The sequence below is a fragment of a genome, unplaced genomic scaffold, assembly GCF_019419815.1.
Source record: "Pyrus x bretschneideri cultivar Hongxiangsu unplaced genomic scaffold, Pyrus_bretschneideri_v1 Contig89, whole genome shotgun sequence".
NCBI classification, from domain to species: domain Eukaryota; kingdom Viridiplantae; phylum Streptophyta; class Magnoliopsida; order Rosales; family Rosaceae; genus Pyrus; species Pyrus x bretschneideri.
The window spans coordinates 1158805-1185759 of NW_025999830.1; the positions used below are offsets into that span (position 1 = coordinate 1158805).

The window sequence follows — 26955 nt, forward strand, 5'->3', positions numbered from 1 at the left end:
TACACCAGATAGCATTGGTGATTACTAATTGGTAAACCCAAGGATATTTACAGGTGTAAGACATGCCATAAACTAGCCACATTTTCCTCCTGTTTCCACTTTCTTTTCTTTTCCACGATTCCACAATTCCGAAAAAACAAAAACCCTTCTCACACCTACAACTCTTAACTTTCCTCCCTAAACTCTAAAAAGCCACTACCATCCAGAATCCATGTGATTTTTCAATTTCCCTGCTTCCCCCCTTTTCTCTTTTCCTCTTCTTCCTGTGTCTTTCTCCTTTTCATCTTTCTACTCAAAACTTAACATGTCATATCATAGGCCTGTAAAATACCAAAACGAGCACTCTCACTCTCACTAGGCCACCGACCATGTACAAAAGACAAGTTACCGACTAGCTTAACTAGCATAAGCTATACATACTTGTTTCTTTCTAGTTTCTACTAGTCTTCCATTCAATATTTGGTTGATGGAGATGACACATCATAAATGTTGGCCATGGCCGGTGACCAAAAGTCCGCACCGTTGCTGTTCCCCGCATGCGTTGTGTACTCCATTGGGACCAGGCATAGTCCTTGGCTCCTCAGCTCGCTTCTTCTTCCTTCTTGTTTCACCTCTCCACCCTAAACATTTCAAACACGCAAACAAGTGACCAACATGAAGGGGCCACAATTCACAAATGGTCAATGCAATTCTATCTATATTTCATTTTACCCTTCCCATTTACTTCTAGTTCCAATTTTGGTCCAATGTTCAATTTTCGTCAAGAGCTTGCCCTACCCATGAGTAAATGCTTTGTACTAGCCTCATTAGACCCTACATCTTTCTTCGTATTTGAAGAAATGATTCTCTAAAATGATGAGTTACCGTTGATATCGACACATCTGAGGTCACCAAACGTTCAAGAGTTCCTTTATTCAATCCTTATTTGTATAACTTGATATCCGCATGGGATTCATGTGCACGGGTGTCAGTCTTTAGAACACGATTCTTCGAGCGAGATTAGGTACTTGAAATTAAGTTGCAACAGAGTTATGTCAAGTTTTAATGGTTATAGTTGTTGATAGTTAAATTATTATTTAAATATTAACATGTTAATTTTTTTTATTAAAATCACATCATATAATTTGTAAATTTAATTAAAAAAATTTAGTCTTCTGACTTAGACCATCTCCAATCGAAAGCTGGTCAAATGACTCGTTTTGACCCTCTAGCCCTTCAAGAAATTAATATTTCTTACCAATTTCAACAGAGGGCCAAAGGGCATAGAACTTGTTTTAGCCCTGTCACAAAAAATCATTTCCAATCAAAAGCTAAAGGACCATAGGATAAAACATAATTTATTATTTTAAAACTACAACTTAAATTCAAATCTTTGGGCCAAAAGAAGCATGAAGTAGGTGTTTAAGTTTTATGTTGTTAGATGTTTTTAAAATGCTGTTTAAATTTTATGTTGTTAAATATTTTATTTTTATGGTGTATAATTTTTATGTTGTTTCATGTTACTTAATGTTATTTAATGTTTAATAGTTTAGAAGTTATAGGAAAACAAAATTACAATTTTTTAAACAAATTTTGTTAAAAAAAAATAAAAAAAACCTAGCTGATACTAATTAGCTGGCCATTGCAATTTGAATTTTGGTCCGGTTGGCTAGTTTATTTGAACTGTCCCGTTGGCCCTTTGGCCTTTTTTTATCCAGTTAGACCCATTAGTTCTTTGGCATGGCTCTTGATTGAAGATAATTTTTGAATTATTTTCGACCTTCTGATCATCCGAATCATTCGATTAAAGATGACCTTATCTTTTCTAAAATGAGAAAAATCGAAAGAATTATGGCAATTTTGGCAGTCACTCCTTTGACTAAAATTTACCATGACTTGACCAAAGTCAGTGAAGTCACTATCACTGTGGGTCCCACACTAAGACTACCGTCCAAGTACACGTCCGTCAAAAGATGACGTGGAAATACACATAATATAAAATAAAAATGAAAACGTGAAAGTGAGATGTGCGTTTGGTTGGTACTTACATGAACAGGTAAAGGAGGCAGGCGTTGAAGGTAAGGCGAGCACAGCACCTGAACCTGTTCCTGCAGAAATCTGATGTATCCCATCGCTTCGTGAAGCACCGATGCCGTGTCCGTCTGCAGACACTCAATTGTCCAATTTCCCAGAAGAACAAAAAAAAAAAAAATTCAGATTTTTAGGTGAATTTTACAAAAATATGGTTGAAAAAAATGTAACTGGGGTTGGTTGATTTGGCGTTTTGCAATTTCACCTTGCCGTATGGTGAAACGAGCTGCTGCAGCGCTGTGATTCGTTCTCCAAGCTTCTCTTTCCTCTGTAAATTTGCAGAAAATCAGAACCCATGTGTAAAATCACAGAGGGAGTTGTTCTGCTTTGCAGAAACGGAAGAGAGAGGGAGAGAGAGCAGAGCATGCAGAGAGTGGGTTTTGAGGGGAGAGAGAGAGAGAGAGAGATGTAGATGACTTTTTGGAGTTCTGTTTTTGTTGAAGGGTCGGACCTTTCCGTTGCCGGCCGATGTGGGATTCTCGGATTTCGCCCTTTTAGCGGCTCTCTGGATTGGAGGAGTAGCTGTGCTGCTGATCGGAGCCGAACCCCTTTGCCTTTTCTGCCAAGAAACAAAAAAAAAATTAAAAAAGTCAGAAAATTTTGAAAACAAATTCGAATCAAAATTATAAGAAAAAAAAAGGATTAATAACTGACATTGTTGGACTTGGGCAAGGCGTTGATGCTGGCGGTGCCGGTGGAAGAAACGGATGAGGACTCGCTGCATGCGGCGGCCGATTTCTTGGCGGTTTCCAAAAACCCAATTTCCACGCCGTTTCCGTGGGTTTGGTCGTAGTTTCCGAAGCAGAGGATTTTGGGTGGCTTAATCTGGGTGGGATAAGTAGACGGGCGGGTGTAGTTAAAGGTCTGGTCGGAGTCCACGGCAAGGTTCACGACTTCGTCAGCCGGGAAGAGTAGCTGAGAGAAACCAGGGCCCTCTGTTACCGCCAAATGATCCCCCTCGAACGCACCATTTTCCGCCATTTTCATTTCAGCCCCACCGAACCCAAAAGCTTTGAGCTTTTTAGTGAGAGAAAGTTAGAGAGGGAGAGAGTGACAAAGGGGGTTTTAGGAGAAAACAACGGAAGCTTCTTGTTGATAAGAGAGAGGCAGAGAGAGAGGGTGCTCTGTTTTTGTTCTATTGCTTTATGGTTGTGAGTGAGAGTGTCTACACTGTAGAGAGAGAGAGAGAGAGGGAAAGAGAGGGGATGGGTGGGCCTAGAGGAAGGGAGGGGAGTTGCTTTGGTTTTCGGGGACTCTTAGTCAAACCCACCGGGCCCGAGAAAACCGTGGTTTCGAGCTCCAACGCGGTGTTGCCTGACCCCAAAACTCTCAAACGTTTCGTCTTTCGTCACCTTTGTCAGAGCTTCAGGTCAGAGGCTCAGAGAGCATTACAAGCCAATGGACCAGCTTCGCCCATGACTCCCCTCCATATATATACATAACCGATGTCATCTTAGAGAACTTCCAGTGGTGGAAGGCCCTCAGGCAACTGCTTACTAAATTCCTTTGATTATCTTTAATAAACAGTAATTATATTTTGCATCTTTATTTCTAAATTAATATTTTTATTTTATAAAATAATAAAATATAATTTTATTTGTAATTTTAGATAGGATTTTTAATCTGTCTCGTTGCGCCACGTGTCATTAAATAAGAAATTACAACCCAAAGTATTTGAGAAAATATAAAATTTGGTGTAAGGTGGAAGATAATGATAATATATTTATAGAAAAATTAAATCAATTTTTTTTAATTCCGGATTAATTTTTTTACATTTTTTTATTAATTCTATACATTTTTTTAATTAATTTTTTTACATTTTTTTTAATTAATTTGTTAATGTGGCTAACGTCAGGATGCATCAGCGCCCTCAGACACTCGGGCCGTTGATTCCTGCCTCCTGTCTCTCACGGGCCCACCCCTAGCCTAATTGCCCGCACGGGCTGGAGCAAGAAAGGCTGGCTATTGGGTTTTTTTGGTCCCCTTTCCACCGGGCTATACCCTCCGGTGGACTTGCTCTTAGATTTACATATACGTACAAATGTTGAATATTGGAGTGCATGTATGTCATGTACATATGAGTTCAACGGTTGATTGTCCATTGAAATTTTTAGAGTTATTGTGCATTGAAGTTTTAAAAGAGTTTAACAGTTGAATCTGAATCACTTACTCAATTCAAATTCTGAACATATTCTCGTATGTAAAAAGTATGGTACTGTTGCACTAAGAGTTGGTTAGAGTCACATGTGTGATTACAGAAGCATTTCTTTACCTTGTGACATAGCTACTTACATAAGGCAACTCTAACTAGATAAAGAAATACTTAAACTAGTGTTTCCATGATGCCAAAATTGGCAACCATAGATAGGTTTTCAACAAATGCATTATATTGTATGTTAAAATTGCATAGAGCATCTCTAATGGTTAAATACTCTCCAACAATTTGCATAGAGCATCTGTGCAATTACTTGATGAACAAGCATAGCCATTTTAACTAAAGGTTTGTTTAGAAATGCTTTTAAAATGATTGAAAATGTTTTTCGAGAAAATATTTTTGAGTTTCAAAAGCACTTCAAAAATCAGTCTAGGTGGTCGCCTAGGCGCTAGGTGGTGGAGCCCTATCCTGATTTTGGGCAATGCGTTTGGAAAAATCGACTGGAACCTAGGAGGCCCTAGGTGGCTCCTAGACGGAGAGTTAGGCATCACTTAGGTGGTCCTAGGCGGTTCTTATATATATATATATATATATATATATATATATATATATATTATTAATTGTGTGCTTTTTTCTTTTTTGGTTTCATGGTGGTATACTTATAGAAATGGTGTACCTAATTTGCAAATGATGGATTTACTACAAATTCATCCAATAGTGAAACGAATTGGAACACTTTTGAGGGGATACATACAAGGAAAAGAAATAAACTTGATACAATAAGGTTAAATAATTTAGTCTATGTCTAATCCAATACAAAGATCATGATTCATGAACAAGAAGAATTCAGTTTATCATCCAAATCCTCCTCATCATGATTATGCTTACTGTTTTTTAAATATTGAATGTTTTGGATGTATATAATTTGTGCATTCTTCTACTTCTATTTTTGCATTTTATCATTATTTTATTATCCATACAAGTATAGTTTTTTTTTAGGTATAAATAGACACTTATTTATAAGATATATAATAAATTTACATAAATCCGTGCCTAGCGTATAATGATTTTTAAAACCTTACTTTTTGCAATGTGCTTCTTCCAAGATTTACTTGCATTTTTATTAAAAATTGGTTCCAAAAACATTTTCACCAAACATTCTTTTAGTTTTGAAAGTATATCCAAACGATCTCTAAAGTAATAGACTTTTTTATTGTTGGTATAATTATTATCATTTTGTTACAAAACTCAGTTCAAACAGTAAATTAAAACATCATCAGGACATAACTTGCATGTCAAACAACCAAAACGAGAAACCCAAACTTCAAATGAAGTGGTTAAAAACCCTTTCGGGCATTACATCGTACACGTACGCGTGCTAAACGAAGCATATTTTCTTCAACTTATCGGCTGCAGATTCGTCCACTGAGTATTGCAATCGAAAGAAACCCCAATTGGGTTCACCAGAAACACACATGAAAGCGTCGAAAACAGGAAAAAAAAAAAAAAAAAAAAAAAAAAAACACGAAAGACAAATGTGTGTACCTTGTTGAGAACCCAGGTGATTGTAGGCCTTGAGGAAGAGCTCATGGAGGGCTTGGTCGTCGTTCGCCTCAACCTCTCTGTAATTGATGAAGTTCTTGCGGGCGTACTTGGCGTAGTAAGGTTGAGAGTCCTTTGGCAACCTCCTCACCAATCTTAGAACTTCCGCGTAGATTTTCAATGCTTTCTCCATTTCTCAACTTCCGACCCGCCAATCAGTGATCATCGTCTCAAAACCTTCCACAAAAACAAAAAGAGCTCTTGCTTGTCTGAATAAACGGGCCCTTGTTGATTGCCTAACAAATATAATGGGCTAGGCTAAGTAGGGCCGCACCAAATAGTTATTTTTATGGGGCAACCAACCTAGAGCCTTTTTCAAGTACCGGTTATTCAAGCGGTATTCCATATGTCATAATACAAGAGATGAAATGATATATTTTTTTCGTGTCCCTCCACTTATTTTATGACACATGGAGTACTCCTTGAACACCGGGCAGTTTTTGGAAAAAGAATTCTCCAACCAACGAGCTGCTCCAACGAAAAAACTGTACAAGACAAAAATGACTAAGAAATTTACGTGATATCAGTTGTTTACAACTACATGCCTATAGCCCACATCGTGTATTTAGCAATTTCTTCTCAGCCCTTTTCCAGAGCTAGGGTCAGACAAACTAATCGATCCTTCCTGCCTGGAAGTTAATCTTCATCTGCTAAAGTAAATGGCAGATACCTCCTTTATTTCATGAACTTGGATTAACCAATCTTATATTGGTCCTCACGTGAAGTGTGCAAAAGCCAAAGATTAATAGCATGGCCTTATTTTTGCCCAGGCAACTTCTTTACCCGTTTAATTTGATGTTTATTTTATCCTTTTTACAAATACTGGCTGTACTGGTCTCCGTGATCGAATATATGAATCGACCAAGTTATATATATCCTTTCCTAAGAGCAACCAGCTGTCCATGCATAGAAAGTGTTGGATAGATAGTGCCATCGGATAGATAGTGCCGTGATACGATTTTTACCAACTACAAAAATAGGGATAAAAATACTTGCAAAAGAATAAAGTAATTGTTAATAACTCAAGTAAGGTCGTTCTCGACATGAATTGATTGAATAATTTGTGTAAAACCCAAATCTTAATTAATTATTTGAAAACAAAGTTTGAAAACTGTTGATTATATGACCTAAAATAATAAAAACGAATTTAAATAAAAACAATATAAATAAATCAGAAATGTAAAGAAAACAAAAGAAAAAGGTTTTAGAAAGCAATTTAAACACTAGAGTTCCGCTATCGCCACTAACAATTCCATGCAATTTTATCAATTACTTATGAATTTCCACAGTACATGCTTTGAAGGTTAGGTATTTCTAATACATATTTTCCTCGCGATGTTCAATTAAAAACATATATCTAACATGTAATTCGTCTGTGATGTTCAGATCAAATATAAACATGCAAAGCCATGCAACCTTTTGAAAAACCATGCAACCCTTAAGAGCGTAATGTTCGCCTCAAGTGAACTTACAATTATTAATCACAAGAGGCCCTCCTCAATTTTAAGGTGATGTTCGAACATAAATTGCATTAAATTACTTGTCTAAATACCCTAATAGTCATGAATCACTAAGACAACTAGATAGTTTAAACATGGTGATCAATAATTCAAAGCAAACATGCATCCATTCATAACCAAATTAATAAAATCACATTTCGTGCTAAGGCACATCGCCTCGCCCTAGCAAAAGGACTAGTTACACATAATCATAATAAAAACTAAAGAAAAATATCATTAACTAGAAAAAGGATTGAAAACACCTTGTAGGTAAAAAGTCTGAAATTCTCCAAAGCTTTGCTAAGTTCTCTCAATTATGTTGCGTCGAGAACCCTAATGACTAAATAACCTTATTTATACTACTACAATTAAAATCCTTGCTAAAAAGGATCTTCTAAAAATAGGAAATATAATAGCAAATGGATAACTTAAAACACAATCTAAATTTGATAAGTAAATCTATCTAGCAGAAAAATAGCCATGTTTCTAGACCTTCAAGGCTGCAAAAAAGGCCCAAAATGACTTGAATTAAAGATTAGGACCTCATCTTCAAGTTCCAAGAAGAGCCCAAGTCCAAAATCCATCATCTTCCAGCCCAAAAGTCGTGAATAAGCTTTGCAGCCCAATCTGCTGGGCATAAATTAATTCACCATGATCAGATGCTTCGGGATAAAATTATGAATTTTGATACAACCTTCTTGACAGACTCACGAACCCGCTCCAATTTGAATCACTAAAAAATTCCACCACCTGATTACTTTATGCCCAAAATGGATTCGCATGTCCTACATTGAAAATACATAACAATGCATCAAAATCTCATCAAAATAATTACTAAAATATACCAAGAATAGGGGAAAATATATAGTATAAAAGCGACTCATTATGCCATATAGTATTGTTGGCTTTTTAGCCAAAATTGTCCTTGAGATTTGCATAACATATCACTTTGGTCATTGAGATTGAAAATCAATAGAAATGGTCCCTAAGATTGTCCACCACCCATTATTTTGGTTTTTCCGTTAAAAACTCCGTTAAGTGTCTCGGAGCTTTTAGCTGGAAGTTTGGGCAATTTTCAAAGCTGCATAACTCAATCATTTCTTAACCAAATTCAACCCATAATATATCAAAATGAAGATAGGAAAGTGTAGAACAAGATTATACCTATTTGGGGGCCAATGGTTGCCGAAGATGGCCGAAAAATAGCCTGAAAGGTGACTGGTCCGCAACTGGAAAACTCACCAGAAACTGGGTAAACTTTAAACGTTCATAACTTCTTCAATACTCAACAAAATCAACTGATTCAAAAACGAAAATCATACTTCTTGATGAGAAAAAGAGAATGGTACCTTTCTCAATGGCTAACTCACTGTGTTTTGGCCGAAAAATGGCTCGAAAATGGCTATCTTGGTCTCGAGTTAGCCACTGTTGAGCTGCTGTCCGACCAAACCAAGGCGAGTTAGCCATCGAGAAAGGTACTCTTTGTCTTGTCGAGAAGTATGATTTGTGTTTTTGAATCACTCAATTTTGTTGAGTATTGAAGAAGTTTGAACATTTAAAGTTTATCCAGTTTTCAGCGAGTTTTCCAGTTTTCCTGCAAACCAGTCACCTTTCAGGCTATTTTCTGGCCATCTCCGGCAACCATTAGTCTTCCAAATAGGTATAATCTTGTTTTACACTTTCTTATCTTTATTTTGATATATTATGGGTTGAATTTGGTTAAGAAACGATTGAGTTACGAAGCTTTGAAAATTGCCCAAACTTTCAGCAAAGAGTTCAGAGACACTTAATGAAGTTTTTAAAAGGAATGACTAAAATAATGAATGGTGGACAATCTCAGGGACCATTTCTATTGATTTTCAATCTCAGGGATCAAAGTAATGTATTATGCAAATCTTAGGGACCATTTTGGTTAAAAAGCCTAGTATTGTCTAAAGTTTTTGTCTCCACAAGATATAATTGTAGTAAATAGAATAGAAAAATGATGTGGAATTTTGGCTTTACCATTGTCAAACATTGTGGTACCAACCTCCAATGAAGAAGCCAATTTCGGTAAACCATCAAGCATAATGATGAAGTAATTAACTGCAGCTGTGAAGCAAATAGGTCAAATGATATACTTGCACACATCCTAATTTAAATAGAGGAGCCAAAATAGGTTCCAAAACAAGGTCTCCATCACATAGCTCGTAAGGTGCATAAATTTTTCTCTTTAGGAATTATTTTTTGAAATCTTTCAGCAAATCTATAATAACTAGTGTTTGAAATTTATTCACCGTTGTCGACATTTCTGTGGAAATATCTAAAAAATCAGAAAAGATATGGAAATGGGAGTGAAGTCTCTTAAGATTAGACTAAAATCGACAGATTTCGTCGATATTTTCGACATATTGGTTAAATATCCAAGAAACTTTTATATTTCGTCCAAACCAATGTTTCCCATTCCCTAAAGTTTCAATTTTAAGTTTCCACAATTTCCACCAAAAGCAACCGATATCGATATTCAATATAGTAGTCGATATTTCCATAAATTTGTGCATCGATATTTTCACGGATATCGATGTCGATGCAAATTTCTGCCATCTTCAGTCTTGATGAAAATGCACCTACAAAACAATCAAAACCTTTAACCGAAGGCCTAAGCCTCATGTGTCCACGAGGTGAGGGATGAGGGGGGGGGGTTAGGCCTATGGATCTCCGACGCTTATGTTAGTTTCTCTGAAAAAAGTAAGTGTTTAGGGGTAACGAAAGCTTACTGAAATTTGGTACAAATGGAGGTATTTATAGGAGGAGGGGCCGACCATGGTGTTAGGGTTTTACTCTTGATAGGAGCATATTTAGGCGACTTACTTAGCTTGTTTTCGTGCATCTATGTTGTTAATTCATAGTTGTTTTAGTAGTTTAAGCCATTTTCGTGTGTTTTTAGGTTCATATGGCTAAGGAAGCAAAAAGATGCATATTGGAGCATTTTGGAGCAAAATTGGGCTTGGAATGGATAACATATGATTGGAGCCAAAGTGTTGGACGAATTTGAAGGCCTTGTATTCATTTTGGACATAAAACAAAGGGCCTAGCCCATTCTCTCTTAAACCAACCCCAAGGCCATGCATTTCCTTCCAATTCCAAAGCCCACAATCACTTCAAAAGCCATGCAAAGAACCATCCATTCCATCAAAAACAATCCATCAATTCACATGCAAAACCACCATTAACACACATGCACCCAAACAAAGCCAACCTAGCTAACCCTACATGCATTCTTTATGCAACTCTTCATCATTCCACCATTCATTCTTTATTCCACAAACAAGTCACATGCATTTCCACCTTCCTACTTCATCATTTCACCACATTTTCCCTTTTATTTCCACATGCAATTCTTCATCATTGCAACCACAAACACCTTAAACAAATAGCCATATACATCTCCACTCCTCCTATAAATACCCTTGCATTCATTCATTCAAAAATCATCTCATCTCATTCACAACACAACACACCACAAACACTTCCTTAGCCGTGAGTTTCTCTCCCTTAGAATCCAAAAACCATCTTCCATTTCCACCACTCCTCATCCATTTCCATAATTCCCCAACACTTCCATCCCCCCAACCAACTATCCCTAGACCTTATGCTACAATAAAGAGGAAGAGAAGAGTGCCTAAACGTTCATACAATTCACGTTTGAGTTGTTGGAATGTTTAGGCGTTTCTTTGATTTCAATGTTTAATTTCAATTCTCTTTGTTTTGTACGTATGAGGAAATAAACCCCCTTTAGCTAGGGGGTGATTCGAAACTATGTTTATGTTTGTAATATGATTTGATTACTTTTAATTACGTTTCATAAGTTGTGAATTCAATTTGTTTAACTGTTTGATTGATAACCTATTTATGTATGTTTATTAAGAATGAACGCTTAATTTTCATGCATGAATTTGACGCTAGAATATAAGTGAGTTTCACGTAATAGTTATGAACTTATATTCACAAGTAGTGGAGGTTGCTTATAAACAATCGCGTTAAACATATTCTTGGCATAAGTTTCGTGCAATCATAGTAACGAATGCCTCGTCAACACTTATAGTTTTCATGATGCTTAATGATTCTTGCTTGTATCTCTATTATGCAATTCATGTAGGGAACTTGTGAGGAATGCTTTGGATTGTCGTATGCAATCATCCAATTCATTAACTTAAGGAAAACTTGACGGTTAATTTAAGCGGACCTAATTAACCCGAGGCGTTGAGAATTCATAATTTATTGAAAAGCAATTAGACATCGTTTTGTATGCAAGTATAACATATGTGGAGATGAACCCCTTAGCTAGTTTCCCATCCATTCATTTCCGTCAAATCCGTATTTACAATTTGTTTTATTTCCAAGTATCCATTTTAGTTTAAAGTCGTCCAAATCCAATCTCCCTTTACTTTATTGTTCAATTTAGTTAGAAATCAATTTAGTTTGTGTTTTTAAAGCATTTTGAGTCTTTTGGTTTGTCTTAGTGTTTTAACGTTTAGTTTCACATTCTTTGAGTCTATGATAGGAGCATATTTATGCGCCTTAGTTAGCTAGTTCTTATGCATTTTTGTTATGTTTTATTCGTTAAAGTAGTCTTTTAAGCTACTTTCATGTGTTTTCAGGTTTAAAGGACATATTACATGAAATGATGCAATTGGGAGCTTTTGGAGCAAAACTGAGCTGGAATGTGGTGTATGCAAATGGAGCACGAGGAATGAACGAGGTTGAAGGTCAAAGGAGCTTAAGAAATGAAGAAATGAAAGTGAAGAGCAAGGAAGTCGGAATTGGTAACCAAAGTTTCTAAAGTTGGAAGTTTCTATTCTTGGAGGTTTCCATTGTCGTGAGTTTCTATTCTTGGCTTTGGGCTTTTAGAGCACCTAAACCCTAACCTTAGCCCTTGCCGTGGGCTTTAGCCCAAGTCCTTTCCCTTGCCATGCAAGGGGGGGCATTTTAGGCCCAAATCCATGCATTAAGCCCTTCACCCTAATTCTTCCTCCTAATTAGTGCATCCCACCATTCCATTCCATAATTTCCATTAGTGCATCCCACCATTCCATTCCATAATTTCCATTAGTGCATCCCACCATTCCATTCACACTTAAATGCCCATTATCCCATTTTTTTTAGCTTTTAATTCCACACCATCCCATTATCCTTTACATCCACTAAACCATGCATCCACATTCACCTAAATAAACCCTAAATTACATCCACTAAACCATCCATCCACCATAATTCCCACCATCCACACCTTTTCCCATCCACCAAATACCTTAAACAAACATCCATTAACACCCATTCTCTTCCTATAAATACCCATTCATTCCATTCACCAAATCATCTCATTTTTCCATTGCAATACACAAACACTTCTCCTTCCATTTCATACCATCACACAACCTATCCTTAAACCTTGTGCTACAACAACGAGGAAGAGAAGAGTGCCTAAACGTTCATACAATTCAAGTTTGAGTTGTTGGAATGTTTAGGTGTTTCTTTGATTTCAAAGGTATGAGGAACTAAACCCCCTTTAGCTAGGGGGTAATTCGAAACTATGTTTATGTTTGTAATATGATTTGATTACTTTTAATTACGTTTCATAAGTTGTGAATTCAATTTGTTTAACTGTTTGATTGATGACCTATTTATGTATGTTTATTAAGAATGAACGCTTAATTTTCATGCATGAATTTGACGCTAGAATATAAGTGAGTTTCACGTAATAGTTATGAACTTATATTCACAAGTAGTGGAGGTTGCTTATAAACAATCGTGTTAAACATATTCTTGGCATAAGTTTCATGCAATCATAGTAACGAATGCCTCGTCAACACTTATAGTTTTCATGATGCTTAATGATTCTTGCTTGTATCTCTATTATCCTCATCTGTAAGAGGACCATGGGAAGATAAGAAAGACGGGCACCATACCTTACCCTGACGAGACGTGACCGGATCACTGCTTAGACTCAAATCTAAGCAAAGGTTCGATGGGTTGGATGAGCTAGCCATTGTTCACGAAGTTAAAAGAGAAGGGGTGGACGGAGTAGATTTTCAAACGGGCCGAAGAAGATTTCTGGGCAATTTTCAAGTGTGCATGCTAGAAGGTGATCAATCACCTCTATTAAAGGAGAGGCGTTCACCAATTCAGAATGAAGAGACACCACTCTTCTCGTCAGACGCAATCCCAGCTTTTCAGAAGACGCGTGGAAGGCGAGAAATCAGCTGCACACTTTAGCCAACAAATGTGGGAGACAAAGCCGAAAGCTCCCGGCTTTCCAGAAAGCGTGTGCATATTTGTCGAAAACTCCCGGCTTTGCAGAAAACGCGTGCCACTTGTCAAAAGATCTCAGACAAAGCCGCATCCGCGCTGCTACGTGTCGTTCAGAAATCGAAGGGGCGACTGCTCAGAAATCGAAGAGGCAAATTCAAAGATCGAAGAGTCGTCACTATTTCAAAAAGCCGGATTTGCGGGATCAAAACGTTTGTCGACAACGGTAAAAGAACAGTACCACCACTTGCTATTGAATTCCCTATATATGTCGACCTTCATTTTTTTGGCAAAGCAGAACTGAAGAAAATGCCCAACTCTTTCTGACCTCTGAGGGCGCACTCCCAGCAAAGCCTTTTGAAATACTCCATTCTTTCTTCTTCCCCAAAGATGTTACCAGATGCCTGGAGTACAGATGACCCAGGAGGAAACAGCACCATAAATACATGTGCTGATTCATTCACCGCTTCTTCAAAAGCAAAGGTATCTCATATCATCAAGGGCAAAAGCAAAGGTATCTCATATCATGCTCTTTCCCTGTCTTTTCCTTTGTCCTTGATATTACTTGCATGACAAAGTGAAAGAAGCAATCAGCCGGCACTTGGAGTCTATCTGGACTCTATTCCCTGGTTGCTTACCTAGCTTTGCCGAGCTATCCTCTAACCCTCTTCAATACGAATTGGAGAGATTGAACAAAGAAACAGATAAAAGGAGGAAGCTCAGACCTTCAGGGGAGACCAAAGGAAGCCTGCTACCCAGTTCACGAGTAGCACAAAGGAAAATCAACGATGGGAGCAGCGCATTTCAAGAGTAAGCCTGTGGAATCACTCAAGATGAAGCCTCACTGCAATCACCAAGGAGAAGATGGAATTTACACTCAACAACCAGATTTGCATCTCTAAAACTCTTCTCTTTGATAGATACATTCTGCCATGTTTAGTATGTTTAGTATGTTTAGTATGTTTAGTATGTTTAGTATGTTTAGTATGTTTAGTTGTTGTTTTATATGTTTTCTTTTGTTTGGTGTGTTTTAAGCTTAAAACATTGAGGACAATGTTTGATTTAAGTGTGGGGGGGTAACTAAGTATGTTGATGCAAAATTGTTGGATTTTATCACCCATAACTTCAAGTGTTGTTCCTTGCTGTTTTAAAATGTTTTTAAACTGTTTTAGTGTGTGTTGACTTAAAAATTCGAAAATCCCATAAAAATTTGAAAAATTGTTTTGAAAAACCCAAAAAGAGTTGTTTTTGTGTGTTTGTGTCGTAGGTTACCTTCCAACACAATGATGAGGATTTGGTTTTTAATTGCATGACGGTTAAAGAAAGTTACAAACATGGATGGACGTTTGATATACTCTTTGGTTTATGCTTGGTTGTAGTTATAGTTCACGAATTCACATGCAATCACAAAGAAAAAAATTAGTTTTTGTAACATGCTTGAAGGAATGAGCTCAAACTAACACTACATCCCTGTGAGACTTGAGCTTAAACGTTTATTTGGAGAGTTAAAATCTGTGCATTCTTTGTTTTCTAAAGTCGTTGCATGATCTCATTATTCTTTGCTTGGTTGCTACTTAGAAGGCGTTTCATCACTTAGTTCCAAATGCTAGAACTCATGCCCATTTCATTCAAAGCATGTCATTGATTTGCATAACACGTATTCAAGATGAAGTTGTGTAGTGAACACCATAGCCAAATTGCCATATTTCCCTTTTCATTTGTTTGATAGGATTTAACCCCGTTGAGCCTTATGTAGCCTACTTTCTTTGTTAACCCACATTATCTTCACCTAGCCTAGATTAGGACCATCCGTACCCTTGTTCTTGAAGCATAGTAAGCATGAATGAATTCCCTTTGATTAATGTGTGCAGAAAATAAGTGTGGGGGAAAGTGTATTCATGTGAGTTTTTGTGCCATAGGGACGGTGGAAAAAAAAAAAAAAAAAAAAAAAAAAAGAAAGAAAAAGAAAAGAAAAAAAAAATGGAAAAAGAGTTGAAAATAGTTGAGAAGTATTGGTTGTTGAAGTAAGGGCCCAAAACAATGAATTAGGCCCTAAGAGTTGTTTGAATCTCCCCTATTTGTTTAAAAGTTGATTTCTGCATTCTAAGGGAATTCTAGGTCTTAATTTCATTACTTTACTTATTATTGCTTAAAGAACGTTTGTTATTCCTTACCTTCCCTTGTTAGCCAAAACCCCAAGCCCCGTTACAACCCTTGACTTCTATCTTGAGTGTTGTGCATTTCAAATGTGGATTTTGAATTTGGTATGAGCATATGGTGTCACTGGTTCTCGCATCTAAGTAGTAGCATCCCATTCATGAGATCATATCCATACACGTTTAATTACTCCCGAAATTGCTTTCTTTGTATAACGTATGTGAGTACTAGTCTTTCATGTTTACATCAATCTTCTCACATATAACTAGTGTAGGGTGTGTAGTCAGAAAATTTGAGTGAAAATTGAGTGCATAACGAGTGAGGAATTGAGGGAATTCTCTAAGGCATGTTACTACATTCAAAATATGTTTTAATTGATTAAATACGAACTAGTGAATGGTGACTATGATTAAGTATGTGCTTGAGGGAAAGGAAGACTAAAAGCCATGTGAGTAATGAATTTTGACATGTCATGTTTCATTGGAAATCCCTGAGGCGAACGTTGGAAGGTTTAGTTTTTGGTTTTGGTTAGTTTGTTTCGTTTTGTTTTCTTTCTTTTGTTTGTTTTGCTCGAGGACTAGCAAAAGCTAAGTGTGGGGGAATTTGATAGGAGCATATTTATGCGCCTTAGTTAGCTAGTTCTTATGCATTTTTGTTATGTTTTATTCGTTAAAGTAGTCTTTTAAGCTACTTTCATGTGTTTTCAGGTTTAAAGGACATATTACATGAAATGATGCAATTGGGAGCTTTTGGAGCAAAACTGAGCTGGAATGTGGTGTATGCAAATGGAGCACGAGGAATGAACGAGGTTGAAGGTCAAAGGAGCTTAAGAAATGAAGAAATGAAAGTGAAGAGCAAGGAAGTCGGAATTGGTAACCAAAGTTTCTAAAGTTGGAAGTTTCTATTCTTGGAGGTTTCCATTGTCGTGAGTTTCTATTCTTGGCTTTGGGCTTTTAGAGCACCTAAACCCTAACCTTAGCCCTTGCCGTGGGCTTTAGCCCAAGTCCTTTCCCTTGCCATGCAAGGGGGGGCATTTTAGGCCCAAATCCATGCATTAAGCCCTTCACCCTAATTCTTCCTCCTAATTAGTGCATCCCACCATTCCATTCCATAATTTCCATTAGTGCATCCCACCATTCCATTCCATAATTTCCATTAGTGCATCCCACCATTCCATTCACACTTAAATGCCCATTATCCCATTTTTTTTAGCTTTTAATTCCACACCATCCCATTATCCTTTACATCCACTAAACCATGCATCCACATTCACCTAAATAAACCCTAAATTACATCCACTAAACCATCCATCCACCATAATTCCCACCATCCACACCTTTTCCCATCCACCAAATACCTTAAACAAACATCCATTAACACCCATTCTCTTCCTATAAATACCCATTCATTCCATTCACCAAATCATCTCATTTTTCCATTGCAATACACAAACACTTCTCCTTCCATTTCATACCATCACACAACCTATCCTTAAACCTTGTGCTACAACAACGAGGAAGAGAAGAGTGCCTAAACGTTCATACAATTCAAGTTTGAGTTGTTGGAATGTTTAGGTGTTTCTTTGATTTCAAAGGTATGAGGAACTAAACCCCCTTTAGCTAGGGGGTAATTCGAAACTATGTTTATGTTTGTAATATGATTTGATTACTTTTAATTACGTTTCATAAGTTGTGAATTCAATTTGTTTAACTGTTTGATTGATGACCTATTTATGTATGTTTATTAAGAATGAACGCTTAATTTTCATGCATGAATTTGACGCTAGAATATAAGTGAGTTTCACGTAATAGTTATGAACTTATATTCACAAGTAGTGGAGGTTGCTTATAAACAATCGTGTTAAACATATTCTTGGCATAAGTTTCATGCAATCATAGTAACGAATGCCTCGTCAACACTTATAGTTTTCATGATGCTTAATGATTCTTGCTTGTATCTCTATTATGCAATTCATGTAGGGAACTTGTGAGGAATGCTTTGGATTGTCGTATGCAATCATCCAATTCATTAACTTAAGGAAAACTTGACGGTTAATTTAAGCGGACCTAATTAACCCGGGGCGTTGAGAATTCATGGTTTATTGAAAAGCAATTAGACATCGTTTTGTATGCAAGTATAACATATGTGGAGATGAACCCCTTAGCTAGCTTCCCATCCATTCATTTCCGTCAAATCCATATTTACAATTTGTTTTATTTCCAAGTATCCATTTTAGTTTAAAGTCGTCCAAATCCAATCCCCCTTTACTTTATTGTTCAATTTAGTCAGAAATCAATTTAGTTTGTGTTTTTAAAGCATTTTGAGTCTTTTGATTTGTCTTAGTGTTTTAACGTTTAGTTTCACATTCTTTGAGTCTAGTTTAGTGTTTTATCTTGTTTTTACGTTGTTGAGTCAGTTTCCAAGAGATTAACAATCCCTCCTAATCCCCGGTCCAGAACGATCCCTACTTATACTTATACTACAATTGACAAAAAGAGGGTTTAATTTGTGCGCGTATAATTCTCGCATCAGTCTAGTTTAGTGTTTTATCTTGTTTTTACGTTTTTGAGTCAGTTTCCAAGAGATTAACAATCCCTCCTAATCCCCGGTTCAGAACGATCCCTACTTATACTTATACTACAATTGACAAAAAGAGGGTTTAATTTGTGTGCGTATAAATCTCGCATCAACTCTACACATGGCGGCATCCTATTAGCCAAGGTTTATGGAGATAATATTCTCAAGATATTAAATGGGAAATGATATCTTGAGATAATCATGTAAATATCACTAATTGATTCAAATAGACATTACTTACTTGAATGAAGTTAATCTTTGGGAATGTATTAAAGATAGGATTTGGTAATTAATCCTTATCTTTAGTGCCTTGACTTTTCCTTGCCATGGGCAAGTGAGCTGTGGGCAATCGTATTTAGCTGTTTAAATCTTCAAGGGTGCTGAGCTGCCCGTGGGAGTATATGAGAAGCCTGCACATTTAATGAGGGCAATCTTGTCTTTCTTGGGCAAAAGTCCACAGAAGATTCAGCTAACTAAGTCTTAAGGCAGAAAAGCAGAAGGTGTGAGTAGGCAAAAACAAAGGTTTATGAAACACATTTATTTTCTGAACATACTAACCCCTCGCTGTAAAACAAGTATAGTTTCTAGAAAATCATAATACATATAAGTAAGAAATCAAATGGAATTCAACAATAATTCAAGAAATACACAAATCATAATATCTCAATCGTGGCATAAGAAAATCAAGTGCTCATCAATCTATGCTAACACATAAGCATATGCAGATAAGTTCTGACATGAACAGGACTGGGTGTATCATAATATACGCTCTAGTACTACAATCACGTGAAGCCTAGTGCTAGGCGCATCACATACGAGTTGCCTATTGCAACCTAGGACAGGATTGGCACCTACAATGGATCCAAGGTGAGTGTGTGGTGCAATGTGAACATACATGTGAAGCCTGGCCCTGGCCTGGCGTGAGTACTACACCGGTGCAAGCATGCATGATGAGCAGGTAAAATGTATATGAACATGCCATGATAATTTATAAATCTCAACAATATAATAGCACATTTTAAAATTAAATAAAACATGGCATGATAGGAATAATATCAATCCAAAAGCAATTGTGGAAACTATAAAACTTTATATATAATATACATAAAACCAAAAGTCCACTCATTGATACGTAGTCGGATCATACCCTTCTAGCCTTGCTTATCCTCGTACCTCATCGAGATAATTCTCTCCTATATGCGAAACAACTATAGTAATTAATTAATTAGGACATACACGAAAAGACTAGGAAAATCCCCCATAGTTTGCTCAAACAGAGGATTTAAATATACGAAAACATTCTACGCGACGTCATGGACCCGTACACATCGACCACACGCAGGCCACGTGCTTGCCTGCGTTGACATATCACTAGGGAATATTCTGTCAGATTTGACAGAATATTCCGTTAAATATAACGACGTCAGTTAATGGCGTCAGAATATTCTGTTAACTTAACAGAATATTCCTCCTTCTTCTCTAGTAGACCTCCGTTGTCGTCATCGCCGTCTGGTTCGTTGGAATGTGGAAAATTTGGCCAAATTTTTTGTAAAAACTTTAAAACTTCATATCTTCCTTATTTCTCAACCATTTTCGACGTACTTTATATGGAAATGAAGCTTGGGAAGAGAAGAAAAAGTTTGTATCTTTTAAAAGTCCAAAAAGTTGACATAAATGGACTGAAAATGCCTCAAAAGTCTCAGCCTTATTTCCAACGTTCCAAAGCCGCATGTTTACACGTTGGCTTGACTTCAAACTTAGGTTAGGGACCTCAGAGAGTTGTGTAATTGCATCTAGACCTTCCAAAACCTTGCAACTCGAACGGAAAATCGCTGGAGAACCTACATCGGAGTCGGAGCTCCGAGTTGGAAGCTCAAAACTCGATCATTTTTTAATCGGCTCATATGGATGGACTCGTGGGGGTGAAAGGAGTATGATGGTGGTGATTTGAGGTCCGATCCATGAGGTTTGATGAGTGTTCTTAGTTGTTGCAAAGGGAAGAGAGAGACTCGGCATGAAAGAGAGAATGAGAGGGGAGAGAGAGAGAGAGAGAGAGAGAGAGAGAGTTTCTGATTGTTTGAGAAAAGTGAAGGAGTGAATTGATTGGTGGACGAGATAGGGTCACGGGAACCCTTTTTAAAATGGAAAGAGATCAAAATTGCACAATATAAATTGTACACATATCTGTCTCCTTATCAAAAATAGTGTTTCTAACACTAAATAATTAGCACACACGTATACAATTCTACCCATTGTTAATGTACTTTAACTAAGAGTAACTTTATCGTTACAAATTTGATTTGGGCCTAACTCGCGTTGGCACATTCGTAACAACGAATACTATTTAACTACAGTAATAGGACAATTAAATTAAAGGCCGAATAACAACGTCCACGTCAGGTTCTACTTTGCCAACAAGGGCATAATCGTCATTTTACACACTCAGGAAGAAAATTACATGGAAAATTAGGAACGGGTTGTCATATGAGAATCCAATGACAACTCACAAATAAAACTCTTAGAGAATTCTTTGTTGTGTCGCTAATGATAATACAAGTAAAACACCTTGGATTATTCTCTCATTTGCTAAACTAAAATCAGTTTCAAAAAGTTTCTCACAACAAATGGATGGACATGACACTGAATCACAGATACAAAAGAAGAAACGAAGAAGGGACTTCGTTTCCACGTTTATTGGGAATAAATCAATAGGATGAATTTAACCTCAAAGCTTGACGATAATATGCTGCTCTCAGAGATATGTTGTCCTCAAACATTTTAACTGTCTGTTGAAAGTATAGATCCTGCCAGATGATATGTTTGCTATAACTGTACTTCCACTATAATGTAATATTTTCGTGGTGTTATGGTCCTTAGACCAAAGACCAACTTCATGAAGGTCACCTTCCTTCCAACATATATTGACTGTCACCCCGCCACGAGCTTTCAGTCCTTTCACACAACCGTTTGCCCATTTAACCCGTGGAAGAGCGGGAAGAAAATACAGGTCCTTGACGGTGCTTTGGACAAGCATTTCTGCAACTGCTGCTGAAAAACTGGCACCAAAAGATACAGAATTACCATCGCTGTCAAGCTACCAATCTTTTTCACTCAGAAAAGTGTCTGGTCTATTGACGCATATGAACAGTTGGAATTGAGACATACGAAGGAGATAACTTATCACGAAACTGATTCAATAGAAAATTAACTCATGCGGCTTACCCAAAGTTGGCGTCAATCTGGAAAGGGGGATGTGCAGTGAACAAGTTACCGTATAGTCCTCCTTCAAAATCGCTTTCGTGATCTGGATCCACCAAGTCAATTAAATGCTTTACCATACGATATGCATGCTCACTATTGTGAAGACGTGCCCACAACGCAGTCTTCCATGTAGTCGACCATCCTGGACCCTCCTCTCCTGTTTTAAAGTATACAAATATAACAGTATTTAGTTGCTAACCATGTCAACTTTCATTTATTGTTCTACATTTTCTAGAACCATGTTGGGTTTCCTGAAGTAAACAAGAGTCTTATGTATGTAGCTAGTCATCGTTGGATGAACTCTTGGGTAGGGTGATCTTTTGTAACGCCATTAAATTGGACTATCGCAGAAGGCCTGAACAAAACCAAACCTCAGGGGTAATGTTGAATGTCAAAAGTCCTACTTTCAGTTTGATATCATCATCTTTCTTCAAATGTCATTTGTAATGTATCTGCGTCACCCATACATCCAATGTTATCCTGATTCATGTAATCGTAAGTTGTTTGGTTTCCACGTGATACACCAATTACAACTACTTTTCAGGTCATTCCAATTGGCATCTAAATTCAGTTATCAATTACAATGTACAAACCTCTTTTAACGAGTGTATAATCGACAGCTTTACTGAGATATGGAGTTTTCTCAACGGTTATTGTATGTCCTGGATACAAGCCAAACAGGTGTGATACATGTCGATGGTGCATATCTGGGTCCTCAAAATCTTGTGCCTGCAATATTACAGAGATCAATATTAGCTTACAGTTAATTTGGCAATTCTATACAAGTGTGTCATCAGACATTACAAGACCTGGAAACGAATTCCTGAAAAATGGAATGTGCGATCTCTAGCTTACCCATTCCATGATAGAACCATCTTTAGCAATTTTTGTGGGTGGCAGCCGAGATTGAGCCTCACGAACTTTTCCAACAAGAGCATCCTGTGTTTTTCCCAAAATCTGATTTTTAAAGAATTACTGTTAGACAGTCCATGGTTTATATAGCTGAGTAGGAATCACTGCTAACACAAAATTGGAGCAAAACCTCAGCCGCAGAAAGTATTGCTGAGAAAACTTCTTTGATGATTGATATGTCCATGGTTGATGAGTAGCTCACGCTTGCCTGCTTACCATCAGGAGCAATAAACATGTGCTCTGGAGAAGTTGACGGGTTGGTTTGAAGATACCCTCCACGGCCTTCAATCAACCAATCTAGCAGAAATGATGTACATCCTTCCAACAAAGGATATGCCTTGTTTTTTAGAAAATCCTAATGATGTAGAGAAATTAGTGATCATTTACCTACTAGAAACCGTACTCGAATAAGATAAGCAACACATATAACAAGACGTAGGAGCTCACTTTGTCCATCGTATAAGTAAAATGTTCCCATAGATGAGTACAAATCCAGGCTCCTCCCATTGGCCATAAAGCCCACACAGCTTGACCTCGATCGGGTGATGTTTTTGCCCATATGTCAGACACTTGATGCACAACCCAACCACTGGCTTCATAGTTCACCTGAAATGAGCTATGTGAATTAATAAGAAAAGTAATGCACAGTGCACCGAAAGTTAAGGCTGTGAATTTAAACTAGAAAGGGAGAATTTCCACCTTAGCCGTTTTACTCCCGTTGATGGATAAAGAAGATGTGTAATCAAATAAGGGCTCCTGGCATTCTCTTAGGTTACAAGGAAGGGATGGCCAGTAATTCATTTGAAGATTTATGTTTAGATGCTGAGCGCCACTGCAAGTACGAAGTTGTAATGAAAAACCACCTCAAATTATTACTAAAACCTCTGACAAATAGAAGGGGGCCAAATTACTTGGTCAATGTAATATGTTTATGCAATATGTTCGGAAGGGTGAGTTTAGTTGTGCCATGTATGACATGCAAACAGGTTGATACCCTTGGAGGTAGGGAGGGGAGAGAGAGAGAGATACTTACTCCCATGGAGGGTAAAGATCCTTGCTCCATATACCCTGCAGGTTTGCAACTTGAGTTCCAACCCGTGAACAAGAAATAAGCAGATACCGGCCATACTGGAATAAAAGTTCCACAAAGGAAGGATCTTCATCAGTTTTGAAGGATTTCACCCGGTCAGCAGTTGAAACGAAGGCATCATCACTTCCCTTTATATTCAAATTGGTCATACGTTTCTTTGCCTCCAAAGTTTTATCTCCTAAATTGTTCTTGGAGCTCTTAGAAAGCTGCAACGAGACACGATGGAAAAGATTCTGATAGTCATCCAAATGATAAGCATAAAGATCCGAATAAGAAAAATTTCTTATTGAATTCAATGCAGTAAGAGACTCTGAAATTGGATCCCTCTTAGAATCAGAGGGCTTAGTAAATGGTCCATCAAATGATGATGAGGCCACAAGAAGCAAAACAGCCCAATCTGAATCTTCAACCCTTAATTTGTTGTCATCCAAAACATGTATGGCACCACTGCCGTTACTAATCTGCAAATCAACAACTGCCGAAAACAGAATCCCATTTGGATTGCCAGGACAACTTCCTTGTAGTATAATTTGCTTATTACCATTTACATTTGAATTATGCTGTAACTTGCTGCCTAGAGAAACTGTAAATGATAGGGACCCTGGTTTGCTAGCGGAGATCTTTGTCACAATCACTTGATTAGGATAAGACGAAAAGTGCTCCCTCGTATATTCTACATCGCCCACTGAGTAATGTATCCTTGCTGTTGCAGTATCCAGATCTAGCTCTCTGCTGTAAGTTTCTTCATCATATTTGAGATGAGAGTCACCGAATTCCAGGTTGATGTCACCGAGTGGTTGATAAACCTTCATCAAACAAGAAACTAATCTCAGATATAAGCACCCTCACAGACACGCAACTCATCCAATATCTAGCGCCATCGGTAAGATAAAGCTTGCATTTGCATAACAATTAAAAGAAGCCGTTAACTGCTTAATTAAAACTACATTAACAGTGCACAGCACTAATGACATTTAAAAACAGATGTCTATATGATAGATATTTGTACTCTATGTACCTTATTAAGTTAAGATCCCACCGTGAACTTATCAGCAAAAATTCGTAGTTCCATTGACTTGCACATACCACATTTTACAGTATTACGATGTGCTTGAATAGTGAACTCAATTCATTGTAATGAGTAAAAAACAAAAACGAAGAAGGATAGTATAAACTGAAGCTAATGAAGTTACATACAGCAGAAGCTTCTCCTGACAACTTGAGGGCTGCTTCAGTAGCTTCGACAAATTTACCATCGTCAACAAGTTTTCTAACCTCTGTTAGTACCTCTGGAGCTTTTGGGTTGGTATAGTTACCAGGATTTCCAGTCCAGAGTGTGTCCTCTACAGAAATTTAAACTTCATGCAATGAGTTTCACTATAATCTTACTCTCTGTGTTTGAGAGAGGGAGACATATAATAAACGTTTGATGATTAGGGAAAAAAAACATATTTTAAAACAATCCTAATTCCTAAGCATTATTTTCAATTGTGGTTGCGCTCTCATATTTCTCATCCACCAAGGATCAAGCTGTTTGAGAATTCATATGCGCAAACTCGGGAGATTTGCAATCATAATGCTGCCTGATTACAACAAAGCCAAATGAAGAAAGCTTCCTAGATCATGTTTGATACCTATAGGCCGTTTGATGTCTAGGATTGGATCCGACAATTCACTAGACTCATTGCAAGTTGAATGAAGAAATGGATGCAAAACTTCCAAATGTTGTCTAAGTTAAAGGAGTATAAGATGGTTTATTCACAAAGGAAACATATATATATTCTCTAAAAACACAAAAATGAGTTTTTAGAGTTTTTAAACTTAAACTCACTCTTTTCTCTTCTCTCCCTCCTCCTCTCGCACTCTGAATCTCTCTCTCTCTCTCTCTCTCTCTCTCATCTTCTTTCTCTCTCCTCCTCTTGTTTTTTTCTCCTTTTTTGTCTCTTCTCCAATCCTCTCTCTTTATTCTCTTGGTTCTTCTCTCTCTCCTCTTCCTCTTTATCTCCTCTGATCCTTTCTCTTTTTTCTCTTTCCTTCATTCATCTCTTACTTTGCTTTCCTCCTTTCTCCCTATCCTACGACCCCTCTTTTTGGATCTTTTTGTCCAGTTAAAGTGTCAACATTTAAAAATTTTAAATCTCATACCAAACAAGTTTTTGAGTCTTAAAAAAAATTATTTTCAAGAAATGTTTTGAGAAATAATGAATTTTCGAATAGAATACTAAACAGGCCCTTAAGTTTTCTTCATTACTAATCAATCTTCTACCTACTACTTAAACAAACATCTTAAATGTCTGACATCCATTTCTTCCTTCCACAGACACTGAATCCAGAGAGGATCCAATCCAATTCTGGACCCCAAACAGGCCATAGTCTTCTCACGAGCTAACTCTAATCATGCCAAATCATTCCAAGATTTCTAACTTCCTATTCTTGGTCTCTCTAATCTTTTTTTTTTTTCGGACAAAAAAAAAAAAAAAAAAAAAAAAACTCAAAACACCAAGCATTTCAATTGAAGCAAACGAAACACAAAACACAAAAAACCCTACAAAACAGAAGTCGCAATCAACACAATGCCATCAAAAGCTTTCAACTTAATACCATTGAGTTGGAGAGTTTCTGATGCCACACCACCCCAAACCATGGCTCCAAGCCTGCCATTTCCAATTGGTATAGCATCAGTCCAGTGCTTTGCAGGCCCAGAAAATGTGACCTTCAGAGGCCTAGAACTCTCCTCCTCCTCCACCACTAAAGATGGCGTCCACAGGTCCTTCTCTGCAGGGCTCCGCACCAGAACCCACTCACCATCATCCTCCATTGCACAAGAAGAAGAAGAAGAAGAAGAAAAGCTTGTGACTTTGTTGTGATTTTTGGGAATTGTGGATTTTTGAAGACCAGTGGATGAAGTGAAGAGTGAGTGGGTCAGAGGCAGTGCTGAAAACAGAGGTGCGGTTCGTTTTGGTTTGTTGAGGCTTTTAATGTCACGGCATGTAGTAAACCAATTGGGGTCCCACGCATCACGGCATTGTTTGTTTGTTTTCTACTCTCCTGTTTTGGCTTGGGAAAGCTTCCGGAAAAAAAAAAGGCAAGAAAAAGGCTTTGCAAAGTTTTTTTACTTTTCCACTAATATCCTAAATAAGTCGTTTGAAAGTGTTTTTGATAAAAATATATTTGAAATCAATCGTTAGTTGAAATGCAAGCGAGTTTTGAAAAAAAGAAAAAAAAAAGCACTTTCATTTCTACAAGAGACATATAACTAGTGTTTCTTATATGAAGTATTTCAAGTGCTCTTAGAATCTAAAAGTATTTTCTCTAAAAACACTTTCATTTATCTTAAAAATATT

At 37.2% G+C, this 26955-nt stretch overlaps 2 protein-coding genes across 3 annotated transcripts; both read right to left on the reverse strand.

Moving 5' to 3' along the window:
• LOC103959499 (transcription factor bHLH113) lies at positions 1–3241 on the reverse strand. Of its 2 annotated transcripts, none has more exons than XM_048576276.1 (5): positions 2725–3241; positions 2488–2629; positions 2276–2338; positions 2028–2141; positions 1–620 (listed from the first exon to the last, which is right to left on the reverse strand). In XM_048576276.1, exons 1-5 carry the CDS (start codon positions 3055–3057, stop codon positions 481–483), a joined length of 792 nt encoding a protein of 263 aa, XP_048432233.1. In that variant the 5' UTR covers positions 3058–3241; the 3' UTR covers positions 1–480. The 2 variants fall into 2 exon arrangements, with proteins under 2 accessions (XP_048432233.1, XP_009370127.2); XM_009371852.3 differs by having other exon boundaries at positions 2522–2629; positions 2725–3233.
• Positions 3242–20691: 17450 nt separating this feature from the next.
• Positions 20692–26629, reverse strand: LOC103936904 (alpha-L-fucosidase 2-like). The gene is given in 11 exon segments (XM_048576291.1): positions 20692–21404; positions 21571–21766; positions 22203–22338; positions 22465–22566; positions 22652–22876; positions 22969–23127; positions 23221–23353; positions 23555–24417; positions 24809–24954; positions 26213–26590; positions 26593–26629. Coding segments are annotated over 11 exon segments (2679 nt in total). The 3' UTR covers positions 20692–21100.
• Positions 26630–26955: the final 326 nt, after the last annotated feature.